At 35.9% G+C, this 14,158-nt stretch overlaps 1 protein-coding gene across 1 annotated transcript in view; it reads left to right on the top strand.

Annotated features, from left to right (window-relative positions):
• Positions 1-14,158, top strand: part of LOC106873407 (terminal nucleotidyltransferase 4A) — a 53,273-nt gene that overhangs the window by 16,807 nt on the left and 22,308 nt on the right. The window contains exons 2-3 of the mRNA XM_052967002.1: positions 5,612-5,735; positions 8,335-8,381. Of these exons, the coding sequence (XP_052822962.1) occupies positions 5,612-5,735; positions 8,335-8,381 (171 nt within the window). The remainder of the gene's footprint in view (positions 1-5,611; positions 5,736-8,334; positions 8,382-14,158) is intronic.

Here is a 14,158-nt window from a genome sequence, read left to right as displayed (position 1 = left end):
ATATATATATATATATATAATAAAAACGAAATTCTGTCTGACTGGGACCCATGTATCTCAGCCTACATTTGCTCTGCATAGACATATTATACCTTTTTGGAATTAGGACGACCCTGGAAGTGAAAATCTGCCGTTCATTTGGTTCTCAAACATACAGCATTGGGATCTGATTTAAAAGCATTTTGGTTGCTATTCCTAGCAGGAAAAGCTTAGCGATGTCAGAGATGAAGGGGAAGATAAATGACATTCACTTCATTAATTTACCATTGAGATAAGAACTTTGGGACAAATTGACCAACAGTTGGAATTCCACTTGGGACTGAAACAAAGAATGATTGCATTACAGAATTATTTCTCATTTGTCCTTAACCTCTGATCAAACACCACCGGGACGTATAGTCATTATAGATTTATTATGGTCATGCTATTTAGCTCTCATTAGTTTGGGGCCACAGGCCCAATTAGACCTCCGAGGAGCTAGCTTAAAAGTCTGCACAACCCTGGTATTTATTCTATGGGTTTTTTTGCTGAGCTGTTAAGTTATGGGTGTTGTGAATTATACTGCTCTTGAGAAGATTGCACAGCAGCCAACCATCTGATTCTTAGATGACAAACTTTTTTACAAAGAATTCAATAATGCAGTCAAACAAATGAAAGCACCTTGCAGAGCTGGCATACCAACTGAAATCTGGAAGTATGGAGGTCTGAAGCTTATTGATAGCCTGTATAGCATTATGCTCCAGTTCTGGGAGATGGAAATGGTTCCAGAAGACTGAAAAGATGGCAGCATTGATACTGTCTTGAAAATGGGTAGTAGTGTGAGCTATGGAAACTATTGAGGTATCTCTCTTCTATCAATAGCCGAGAAGATCTTGGCTCATATTTTATTATACAGCCTAAATGAATATATTTGTCCAAATGTCTTACTTGAGACTCAGTGTGGTTTCCCAGGCAGTAGAAGTACTGTGGACATAATCTTCTGTCTTTCCCAAATTCAGGAAAAATGCAGTCAGCTGAACATGTCTATGTTTGCAGTGTTATTAGGCTTCACAGAGGCTTTCAACACAGTTCCCCATTGTGGACTTCCGGTGGTTTCTTAAATATTGATGTTCTTGAAGGTTCATCTACTTGGTCAGGTCCCTAAATGAAGGAATGCTGGCATGTAGATAGTAATGCCTCACACGAGTTTGTGATGACAAATGGAATTAATCAAGGGTGTGTATTTGCTCCAGCACTGTTCTCCCTCAATTTCACAGCAATGTTGAAAGTTGCCTTTGTATGAGTTGGAGGCGGTAGGATTTACATCTAGACACAGCATAATACTGGTCTGTTCAATGTTGCACAGTATAAAGCAAAGACATGCACTATGAAATACTTGTATGAGAGATGCTGTTCACTGATGATAGTGTACTGGTTGCCAGTGCTGAAAATATGCAGAAATTTGTAGATAGCTTTACCAGAGCTGCACAGCAATTCAGCTTAAAGATTAACATCAGAAAAACCAAATACCTGTACCAACCTGTGGAAAACCTACCTACCTATCTCTGTATTGGGAGAAAACATCACTATTAGACATGAAGGGCTGGTCCAGTGCAAAGCATTCAAGCACTAGGCAGCACCATCTCAGCTAATGCATACAGAGTGAGCTAAGCTAGTGCTTCATTTGGCAGGATACAGGAGAGGCTGTGGAAAAATAGTCAGGTTCTATACAAATTAACTGTAAGGTATACCAGGCTGTAGTGCTTTCTCCTCTGCTGTATGGAGCTGAAATCTGGACAGACTATAAAACTCAAGTTGCATGTATATATGATGAGACAGCTGTGACAAATTATGAATATCACTCTGTTTAATAAGACCAGGTATGAAGAGATCCTCCTATGTGATGTGATTGAAATTCTTGTTGATGGAAATTTACTTTGGCTGAGATATGTACACAGGATGGACAACGACAGCTTCCCCAGACAACTTCTTTACTCCCAACTATGCAAAGGGAAAAGAAACTGTAGAAGACCTAGACTGAGATTCAAAGATGCTGCAAAAAGGAATATGAAGTGGAATGGAATTGATCAGAGTAAATGGCAGACAGCCGACAACTGATGAAGGATCATTCTCTGTGTTACTTGCTCTGATTTCCATTTCTCTCTCATTGTTTGCGTATTTAACTTGTTTGTTTCCATACTTCATGTTGTTTACGCAGTTGATGTCCTGTACCCTATATATATATATATATATATATATATAATTTATATTATTATTTAATTGAATGCCATGCATCCATTTCCTAGTAAGTTTATCTTTTCCTAGTATGGATAAAACTTATCAAGTCATGCCATAGCAATGAACTGTCATAGTTGCAATAACTGACTGCAAATGAAGAAAGAAAAGCACACATACACACATTTACTAATTCAGAAGAAAATGTCGAATAACAAATTGAAGAAAAATCTCATTCTTAATTAAAAAGTAATTAATGATAGAGGTTTTATATAATTTTACACTTATACATGTTTTAAATTTGCTGACATCTATATATTGACATAATAGAACAGATGTTTTGGAGCTTTTTTTTGGAAACACTGTTTTTTTGCAAAAACTTTTTAGCACGAAGTACTTTTAAAAGCATTAGACATAGCAGAATTTAGTAAACATGCACAACTCGGTTGTCACTCAACCTGCTGAAAATAATAGTCGAACTCTCACAAGTCACACTCTTAAATATAGGCTATATTGAACAGTTACAAATAAGCTAGGTACAACTAGATTGCTTTGCATTGGTTTTTCAGCCATAACTGATTTGGAACTATTTAACAACAACCATAATATAATTTGAGATAAATACTCCTACACACGCACACCACTCTTTGAAATTATGGAAAGTACCAGTAAGTTTAACCTGTAGCCCCAGCTATATGCATGCACACACACACATGAATGCATGTATATAGGTCTTTTTACCTTGTTTTAGTCACAGACTGTGGCTATGCTGGAGTAGCACCTTAAAGAATTTTATTTGAACAGATTGACCCCAATACTTAGTTTTTTTCCTTTTTTTTTGTAAAGCCTGGTACTTATTCTGTTGGGTCTTTTTGCTGAACTGCTAAGTTACAGGGATGTAAACAAACTAATATCAGTTGTCAAAGGATAAGGTGGGTGACACAAAAATACACACGTGTGTATACCCAAAACCACGTGCTGGCAAAGCAGTGTTCTTAATGATAGTTATGCCTGTGTGTGTGAATGTATATGTATCTCTGTATGTATATATCCTTAACATAATGACCATCCGAAGCCTGCATTTTGGGTAGTTTTCCTGCTAGTTGGTATAGTTTTAGGTAATTTCAAGCCTTCACCTGCAATACATAATTAATAGCTTCATGTATAAAATCTTTGTTGGTAAAAGATAGATTCAGTAGATTAATTTAGCTTACTGAGATTTTCGAATAATAAATGAAACTGAATAAGTTGTGTATTTTCAAGCATTTACCATGTTGTTTAGTATTAGGTCAACTATGATCAAACAGACCTTTGATCAAAGGCATTCCAGTTGTGGGTATTTTATTTTTATCTTTTTTTAGATGCAATATTTCTAGGAATGCATCTTCTTTCTTTAGGTGGTAGGATATGATTTGAGGTAGAGTTGGCTGCTGTCTCTAGCATATCAAGTTACAGTGTAAGAAGCTTCCTTGTTGGCTATTACAATGTTTTTTTTTTGTGGAGGAGGAAGAGAGAAAGCTTATTACTTTTGTGCTAAAGGTTTCTATTGACTATTTACTGGTTGAAAAGTTTAAATAGAATGCCATCTAAAGAGCATTGTCGGCAAAGTGGATTTTGATTTCGTGACTGCTTGTTTAATCACTACATCATATGTTGTAATGAGGTTGTAAGAATATGTTTTCCTATATCATGTTTCTATTATTTTTATATATTTTTTCTTTGGGCCAATGCCTAGTGTGTGTGTGTGTTTTATTGAAATCTTTTAGATTTCCACTAGTGACCCCTAAAATGATTTTTATGTTATTTGTTATATGTATTTACTTCTATCATGAAAAATTCTCTAATGCTTAGTCTAGCTATACCCACCTAACTGCTGCCAGTTGCTGAACCACTGTTTATACTCTTGTTCTTCCTACCTTCAGACTACTAGATGAACTGGCCATTTTAGGCAATACTTCTTTAATTACTAGTTCTGGAATGTGTTTATCCTAACCCTCTATCTCTACACATTGATATCATACTCATAGGAGTGAAATATAACCACCTACTTACTATGTAATGTTTTTCTTTTATCCCTATGACAACTACTCACATGAGGTAATATAAGCTAAGAACTATTGTAACAGTATGGCTTGAAAACAGCTATTTTTATGTACATATTTTTTTGCATATGCTACTAATATTAAATCGTAATGTGAAATGTGTAAATTTATTTTCAATTTGTTTTTTTATTCATGTAATTATTCTTAATTTTACTATCTATGGGAAATTTTTAAATGGTTAAGTTTTGAAGGTTAACATTTTGTTTAATTAAATAACTAAAATTAATGTTATTAAGATATATATTGATTTGATTCAATGTAGAATTTTTTCCAATTATTTATTTTTAAACAAATTTTTATTACAAAACAAAATTGTGTATCATGTGCTGGGTAAGGAGGAAGCTATTCATGCACACTATTATTTTTGTTTTTTGTTTTTTTTTGCTTGCATCAGTCAGATTTTGACAAAGCACCTTCTGTCATGCCTTTCATATATATATTTCAAAAGAATCAAAACGTGTAAATAAATAAATACTTTCCTTAAGACAAGTTCACACTGCATGTTTGAATACACATTATATCCATAATCTAGTTTGTTTATCTGCTATTAAATCTATTGAGAGAAACTCTCCTGGGTTCAATTAATCTCTACTGCTTCCTGATTTTGCTTCTACCTCTGAACACAAAGGAATAGCCTATCTTTGCCAAATCTCTTTTAGTAATAAAGTTACTAAATCATACACTGTGATTGCTCTCAAATCTCTTCATCTCAGGAGTTGCTCATAAAATTAACTCCTTTCCTGGAAGTATACAACTGTTTGGTACATTTCTAACAAATATTCCCTAACTTATAAGGAGACCATTATAAATGGCCTTGAATCTTCCATGAAGCTAGATCTGTTTATGATTTATGTTAAGAGGTTCATAAATGCAGTTTTATCAGGCATTACTGATTTATCATCAATGAGTATTTTTTAATTTAAAAAAAAAAAAAAAAAGAGCCATAACCACCCTGTCTTTTTGAATATCTATGACTTCACTGTCCAGTGTATCCTACTTTATAAAGATATGGCTGGATATGATTTGAGGGAGATATCTGTGAAATTTTCTTGTAGAATGGATGGCTCAGCAAGGAGATGTATTTTCAGGTTCAAAACTCCTCTAAATAACTAGTTTTAATTTTGAAGTCAATAAAACAATTACAATGGAAGCTTCTACTGTTTTGATGATGAGTCAAGTCACATGTAAGGTTTCAGTTCATTTTCTTATTGGAAATTAAAATTTAGTTGTGATGCCTTAGGAATTATAATTTGTTTGATATATTCTTATAAAAAAAATTTTCTTTTTTTTTCCAGGTTACATGATGAAATCAAAGATTTTTATGTATACATGTCTCCCCGTCCAGAGGAAAAATTCATGAGAGAGGGTGTAGTGAAAAGAATACAAAATGTTGTAAAGCAATTGTGGCCTGATGCACAGGTAAGCTACTTTCCCTTAAATACTTTTTCAAAATACTCTTCCAACAAAGTAAAACATGGCTTCATAGTCAAAGTATACCAGGCCACCAAGAATGAAATAAACGCAAGGAATACCAGCCCCCCCCCCACACAAAAAAGAGAAAAGCATCAACAAATAGATACAGGTATAGGTGTAGGGTTAAAAAATTTATGCTTTGCAACTATGTGGTTCTGGGTTCAGTCCCTCACTGTAGTACTTTGGGCAAGTATCTTCTGTTGTTGACCCATGCCAACCAATGCCTTGTGAGTGAATTTGGCAGCCTGGGTGGGAGCCCCTCCCTTCCCCTGTGTGTGTGTGTGTGTGTGAGCGAGCGAGCGAGTGAGTGATGTCCCAGTGCTTGGCAATTGATATTGATTTGTTTGCATCCCTGTAACTTAGTTGTTTGGCAAATGCAACTGATAAAGTATCAGACTTAAAAACAAGTACTGGCATCATGTTGATTGACTAAGTTCTTCAAGGAATTGCTCCAGTATGATTGCTGTCCAATGACTAAAACAAGTATAAGAAAAACAAATTCTTGCAGAAAAATAGTACGTGTTCAACTAGATATACCAAAGAAACATGCCATTCAACAAAAATACCTGTAACTGCAGTGATCATGCTGATGTGACCATAGAAGTAACTGTATATTATGTCAGATGTCCTCTACTCCATGCTGGCAACCATGCTCACAATGGCAGGCTGCAATCAGTTCATGAATCTCTGCAACCCTGACACAGTAGTTTTGCGGTGTTCAAATTGGGAGAACTAGGGAACCGTATGATGTTGAGTCACATAATCACAGTTTTCCTAGCCTTACAGAATATGAACTTCCCTCTCCTATCATGTAGGGCTCATACTTGATGTCCTCATGTATTACACATCTGATAGTGCATTCTTTCACCTTGAACTGCTTAGAGATAGCTCTTTTTGATTTACAGGAATTGTCATTTATTACGCCATGAGCCTCTAGGATTAACTTGGTTGTATTGACAATGTTTGATCAATGAGAAATTTTATTTTTTTCTTGGTCATGGCTGATTCATCTCCACCAGTGGTCTCCATCATCATCATCGTTTAATGTCCGTTTTCCATGCTGGCATGGGTTGGACAGTCTGACTGGGGACTGGCAAGCCAGGAGGCTGCACCAGGCTCCAATCTGATCTGGCAATGTTTCTAATCTGGATGTTCTTCCTAACACCAACCACTCCGAGAGTGTAGGGGGTGCTTTTTACATGCCACCGGCATTGGAGTCAGTCAGGTGGCACTGACATTGGACACGTTTAGATGATGCTTTTTATGTGCTACCAGCACAGGAGCCAGTCAGGGTGGGGGCTAGCATTGATCGTGTCCGGATGGTGCTTTTTATGTGCTGTTGGCGCTTGCATGAATGGTGCTTATTGCATGCCACCAGCACAGGAGCCAGTCAGGCGGCACTGGCATCGGTCACAATTAGAATTTCCACTTTGTGTAAGTGTATTCTACCATGGACAGTATCTGTTGTTGGCTGGTCAACTTAACACTACCACTTGGCATTTGTGAACCTTTATCAGAATAATCAAGAACAATAAGAGGATAAATGTATTTTCCATTTTCAGCATTATCCATTCAAACAAGGTGTATAAGTTAAATTTTTTGTTAGCTGGGCAGATTGAATCAAGCCTAGTTTTATGTTCATGTAGAGCAGGGGTTTTCAACCTTTTTTGCACTGCAGACTGGTTTTATGCAAGACAAATTTTCCCACAAACTAGTGGATCATGTGCATGATATATAATTTAATTATTATATATATATACTATACATAATGACTCTCTGAGTGGTTGGCATTAGGAAGGGCATCCAGCTGTAGAAACTCTGCCAAATTAGATTGGAGCCTGGTGTTGCCATCCGGTTTCACCAGTCCTCAGTCAAATCGTCCAACCCATGCTAGCATGGAAAGCGGGCGTTAAACGATGATGATGATGATGATAATGCAAAAACACCCTACAGACTGTGATAATCAATAAAATAGAATTAAGATTTAAATGTGACTTGGTACCAAATGATCCATGGCCCAGTACTGGTCTGCAACCCATTGGTTGGGAACCTCTGATGTAGAGCACAGTACATTAACTAGTCAGGGTTGGGCTAACAGCTATTTGCAAAGCATTTATCTACAAAGGGCTATTGTAATAATTTTTACTTTCTAGATTTATTTTCATGACTGAAAACTTGGAGAAACATGCTACTTGTTTTTGAGTAATACTTTTTCTTTTTGGAAGAAAGAAATTTAATTCTCAACATTGAGTTGCTATTTTAAAGATATAGTTCTCATTAACTTTACTGAAATATTTTAGGTGTATATTTCTTTATTTTATTATGAACGTATATGTGACAAATTAAATATCCTGTTACGAGTCTAAAATATTAATTTTCTCGCATTTGTAGTATTGATGGTGACTGCCAAATAGTTTTGATTTGTTTATCTTAAAACTCAAATCAATATTTCATCCTGCAAGAATATTGGTTTGAAATTTTAATTTTTTGTTTTATGATTAGAAAAAAGCAATATTTTTATTTAAATTATTTATTTTAATTTTAGGTGGAAATTTTTGGCAGCTTTTGCACTGGATTGTACCTTCCAACCAGGTGAGAATTTATTAAAGGAAACTGTTCACTTGTGAAATTGATATTTTACCTGGCTTCGATTATTTATCAAGAGTTATTTTTAATTTCCATCTTGTTTCTAATTAAGACATTTTGTTATCACTTGAAATTGCTTTTGAATACTGTCCTATGTATTGCAATTACATAAAGTAGAAGGAACTGAATTTGTCCTGTATAAATAATTATTTTAGACCATAGTTTAGTGGGAGTACATAAATAGTCTTTTCCCAGGAAAAAAACAAAAAAACGTGAGCTAAGTTTACAAACAAAACCGGTTCTAGATAGTCATAATAATGCTTTTTTACATCCAAAGAGAAACTACTTTAAAATTAACATTGTAAATAATTCACTTCTTGACCAGTTGGGTGGGTAAAGTTTTTTTATTATTGTTTTTACTATAACAAGTTTTCCTCTTGACTAAATCCGTATGAGCTTCATTGTATATCTTCACAAACTAATTTCTGCCCACAAATAAGCTTGATAATTAAGGAGTTAACAACTTAAGTTAAGCTCACATCCATTGTTAATAGGGAGGTACTTATTTACAGTCCTTTACCTTTTTGTGGTCTTATCAAAATTACAATTTCCTATGATAATTTTATTTAAGACCCTTGTGTTACATTGCAAACACCTGTTTATTAAAAGCGATCGTAGTTGTTTTTTTAAATATTCATTTGTTAAACATTTTTGAAATTAATTAAAAATATAAGTGTATTTGTTAGAAATATGGTTACAAAATGAAATATAGTTCCTTGAAACACTTGCTGAATGTATGGACTGAGATGTTTATGTAAATATTGAAGTTGAACAATGAAGAAAACATAAAAACTGGATTCCAGATCAGTATTTTTCCCCCATTTAAAAAAAAAAACAATCTTTTGATGTAAACTCTAATATTTTTATAGTGTGCCTATGAAGAAAAAGACCAACCAAAAGTAATAGCTTGCTAATCAAATGTATTTTTAGTATTAGGCCAATGTAACAGTAAAGAAAAGATGCATAAAAAAAAAACATTGAATTGAGTGAGCTATATGTTAAGAATAAGCAAAATGCTGGAGTTAGTTTTGGTTAGACTTGTTTCAATATTAAGTATTAGCTCTCATATGAATGAAACTTTGTTCAAAGATTTCTCTGGAAAAATTTGTCAGTATAATAATCTCCATCATTCTTATTTTCATTTCTTTCTGTGTTGATTACACATTTTATGACTGTATTATATGTATTTAAAATAAAACCCACTGATATATATATACAACTATATTTTTTGAAATATAAACATTCAGAAAGTGAAAGGTATGTAATTTCAAACAGAAATGGTAGAATTAACTACAAATAGAACAAATTACAGAAAGTAGACAGTGAAATGTTTCAGTCTGGAAGCTTATAACTAAAACAAAGAGGATTATAGAAATGGTCAAGTATGCTGGTGTGCACAATTACTGTGGCTGAAGAATAGTAGAGTGCAAAACAAACTTCAAGAGGGCATAAGTCATCATCATTTAATGTTCGATTTCCATGCTGGCAGGAGTTGGATGGTTTGACCAGAACTGGTGAGCCAAACTTGGTTCCAGTCTGATTTGGCCTGGTTTCTATGGCTGGATACTCTTTCTAATGCTAATCACTTTATAAAGTGTTCTAGATGCTTCTTATGTGGCTCTGGCACGAGCGTTTCTTACATGACTCTGGCACGCGCGTTTCTTAGGTGGCTCTGGCACGCGTGTTTCTTACGTGGCTTTGGCACAGGCGCTTGTTACATGGTTCTGGCATGTGGCTCCTATCAAACTTTACTGACAAACATTATTAGAATCCCCCCCCCCTTTGCCTTAATAACTCTGAAAAAATTTTGTGAACCTTTTTGTTCATATAGATACAGTTTAGTGAGCATTGCACTGATCAGTTGAATTTGTAGTAGAGATCAAGTTGAGCTTTGCATAGTACTCTCAGTAGCCTATGAAAAAAATTTGGATGTACTCCTTGTCATCATCAACATCCTTGTTCCATGCTGGCATGGGTTGAATGGTTTGACAGGATCCAATGTTTCCAAGAACTCCATCATGCTTTGGCATGGTTTTTATGGCTGGATGTCCTTTCTAATACCAAGCACTTTGCAACATGAACTGAGTGCTTTTCTTGTGTCACTTGCACTATTGAGGTCACCATGCAGTTTACAAGTCTACAAACCCTGGGTGCAGGAAGTCAGTTTCTTGTTCGAGGATGAGGGGATTACTATGAGGTGGGTGGCTGGTAGAACAGGTGCTTGTAAAGAGATTTGCATGGTAACTCACATCTAGTAGGGGAAAATGGGAGAGAGAAAGTGAAAATGATCAGTAAATGTGGAGCCAGCCAGTAGAGTTGATCAAATTGAGAATGATAAAGCAAATTAAATAAATAAATTTAGGTAACACTTCTGAATCATAATTTGTTTAACAACTCAGATTGCTAGCAGGCTCCTACAAGATGTTACTATCCCCAATGAGTTCTTAGAATTATTATTAATATAGGATAAGGTAAAACTGGATAACATAATTTGGATTTGTGCCAGGCTATACTACTACAAATATGTTTCTAGTGTAACTCCTATTAAAAACAGAAGGTTTACTCTGAGCTTTCTGTTTTAGAGCAAACTGATATTTGTGTGTGTGTGTGTGTGTGTGTGTGTATTGTGTATGTGTGTGTGCGTGCATGTGTGCACACATGCACGCGCACACACACACACACACACACACACACACACACACACACGTACACAAACAGAGGATGTGTCAGGTTTTTTTGAGTACATTTCTTTCAAACAGACACTCTTTCTTCTAACTTTCTTTTTACCTCACTTTTCAGATAAATAGTGTCAGATATCAGGTTGATTCAGCAAATGAAAAGGCTGGCTGTAATCATCTTAAAAGCATAGCATAGTGTAAGAGATAGCTTGCTTTCTGAAAGTTGCCTGATCCTTTGTTGTCAAAGTTCAAAAGGAGCTGGGAGCTGCTGATTGGACCCAACATCGGCAGCTAAACACAAAATGCATTCACTGGGTTTGAATACCATCAGAACACAACTTTGTACTAAAAGTCCTAGAAATAGTTGATAAAATCCTGGAAATTCAATCAGAGCCATTGTGAAGTACCTCAAGGTTTCAGAATGCACCATTAGCTGAGTTATGCAGAATGCACCATTAGAATATTTGTGCAAGTAATATGTGATGCAGAGAGGCCAGTTTATGTTGGATGTGACAAGAGATAATCATTCAATCCATGCAAAACACTGGCTAAATAAGTTAAAACACCAAGAGATTGGAATGCTTTGGTTTTTCACTGATGAGAAAAACTGTGATCAAGACCAAAAGGTAAACTAAATGACTGACAGATGGTTATCTGAGACCTGACTGAGGTTCCAACAGTCATGCATACTAAGTTCTCAGCAACTGTGATAGTCATCTGCAAGGGAGATGTCATACCTCCTCATTTTTTTGTCACAGGGCTTAAGTGTTAGTGCCAGTTTCTACACAGATGTTGGAGAAAGTTGTGATACTCTTGATAGACAGTATGCAGTGGAAGACTATACATCTTCCAACAAGAAGAGATAGGACAACTTGAGTATGGATGCACGCCAATCTCTGTGATCATGTTCTCCTAGACACATGATCTCCTACCTCACCATATCTCACTCTACACCATACAATCTTTTCAAGTTCACCATAACTAGCATTATGTCCAAAATGGATAAAGACCTTCTGATTCAGGCATGACAGCTCTTCCAAACCTGTATTGAAGCAAGCATTGATGCTAACAGTTCATTGAATAGGTGTGGTAAGATTAATTTGTTTTCAAATACAGCTTTTCTTTGAGTTAGGCGTTTTTTTCTGAATTCATACAAATGACCTAAAGAAAAAGAAATTAATGCATCCTGTGTGTCTGCACACACGTGTTTGTGTGTGTGTGTGTGTGTGTGTGTCCCCAAAATGTACTCTTTAAATGACAATAAATGCTTTGTTGGTTGTCTTAGAAACAAGATTAACGGTTACATGCATAAATGGATAAATCATCTTCATTTAGAGCATGGATTAATGTTCACATGTAACATTTCCAATGAACTCATTTCAAAATGTGACGGGTGCTTGATTTGGGGATTCCTCTCTCATGAGTCATTTGTCATACAAATTTCTGTGGGAAACAGTGAAGGGTTTCCAGCAATTCGTTTTCCTTGGTTTAAGCATGTGGAGTGATGTTTGCAAATTGTATGAAACCATTTCTATTGGTATGGCAGGTTAAGGAAGAACTTGAAGGAAGCAGTCTATTTTGACTTGAGAATGGTTGCTGGAAAAACTGATAATAGTTTGTTGTTGCAAAAGTGTGATTATATTACTAGTACTTATTTCACAAAATGACACTGGAACATAATTTGAACTTGAAAATTTTATATATATTTGGTACATTGTAAAACAAGTAGGAAAGATGTTGTTTGATTTATAGATTTTAATCCATTTTATAGCAATATACTATTCTATCTGATTTAAAGTTTTAATCTTATCAATCATCCAGCATTTGTAAAATGAGTACTTTTTGGATACTGATATATTTGACCATTCAGTCAACTGCTGGTTTCACAGCTGAGGAAATTAAAATAGCAATCAAAATTGCCATTAAATTCCATATTTTGTCTGTTACAAATGAGGCTAAAATCTGTTGAAAAATATCACACTTAATTTGTCCCATGTGTGAGATTTCATATACAAGGTGATATCAAAAAGTTCCCAGCCTAGTTCTGTAGCATGCTAACAGATGGCTGCACATGGTTGCATGTGCAGTGAGAGCTAGCAGTGACCGTCATGAGGCAGTGTGTTGAGTGGCATTGCTGTGTTTACTTCACAAGTTGTGTCTTTGTGATCACATGTATGCTGTAGTCGGCAATTTTTGTCATGGACAGGAACAAAGAGCCAATGTGAAATTTTGTGTAAAATTTGGGAAGACGGCTACAGAGACATTGAGCATGCTTTGGCAAGCTTATGACAACGAGGCAATGGGTCATACGCAATGTTTCAAGTGGCACTAATGCTTCAAAAGCAGAAGAATGCCCCTGGAAGATGATGAGCGATCTGGAAGACCTGATACAAATGTCACCCCACTAGAAGTGTGGAGAAAATTCATCCGCTTGTGCATGGTGATTGTCGGAGGACAATCAATGATGTTTTGAAGAGTTTGAGGAAGGACATTCGGTGAAAGTGACCCAATCTGTGGAGTGCAAAGAATTGGATTCTTCACAACAAGGTACCCTAACCGAGCTCTCCCCACTTGTGACTTTCTTGCCAAAAACAACATGGTATTGATTCTGCACCTGCCCTATTTGCCAGATTTAGCACCTGTCAACTTCCATCTCTTCTCCAAGATGAAAATGCAGCTCAAAGGTCACCGTTTTAACACAAATGTCAAGATCAGGAGTGAATTGCAGAGGGTCCTCAATTTGCGCATGGAAAACGACTTCCAGTCCAGATTACAAAAGTAGCAGGAACACCGGGACTGGTGTATTGCTGCACAAAGTGACTTTTTTGAAAGAGATGAAGTTAAAAGTTAGGTAAATAGATGCAGGAGGGGCTGTGTGGTAAGAAGCTTGTTTCCCAATCACATGGTTCCAGGTTCAGTCCCACTGCGTGGCACCTTGGGCAAGTGTCTTTTACTATAACCTGGGACCAACCAAAGCCTTCTGAGTGGATTTGGTAGATGGAAACTAAAAGCCCATTGTGTGTGTGTGTGTGTGTAATGTGTGTG

This window comes from Octopus bimaculoides, chromosome 1 (genome assembly GCF_001194135.2).
Source record: "Octopus bimaculoides isolate UCB-OBI-ISO-001 chromosome 1, ASM119413v2, whole genome shotgun sequence".
NCBI classification, from domain to species: domain Eukaryota; kingdom Metazoa; phylum Mollusca; class Cephalopoda; order Octopoda; family Octopodidae; genus Octopus; species Octopus bimaculoides.
The sequence above is the reverse complement of the archived record's forward strand: the minus strand, read 5'-3'. Positions and strand labels throughout refer to the sequence as shown.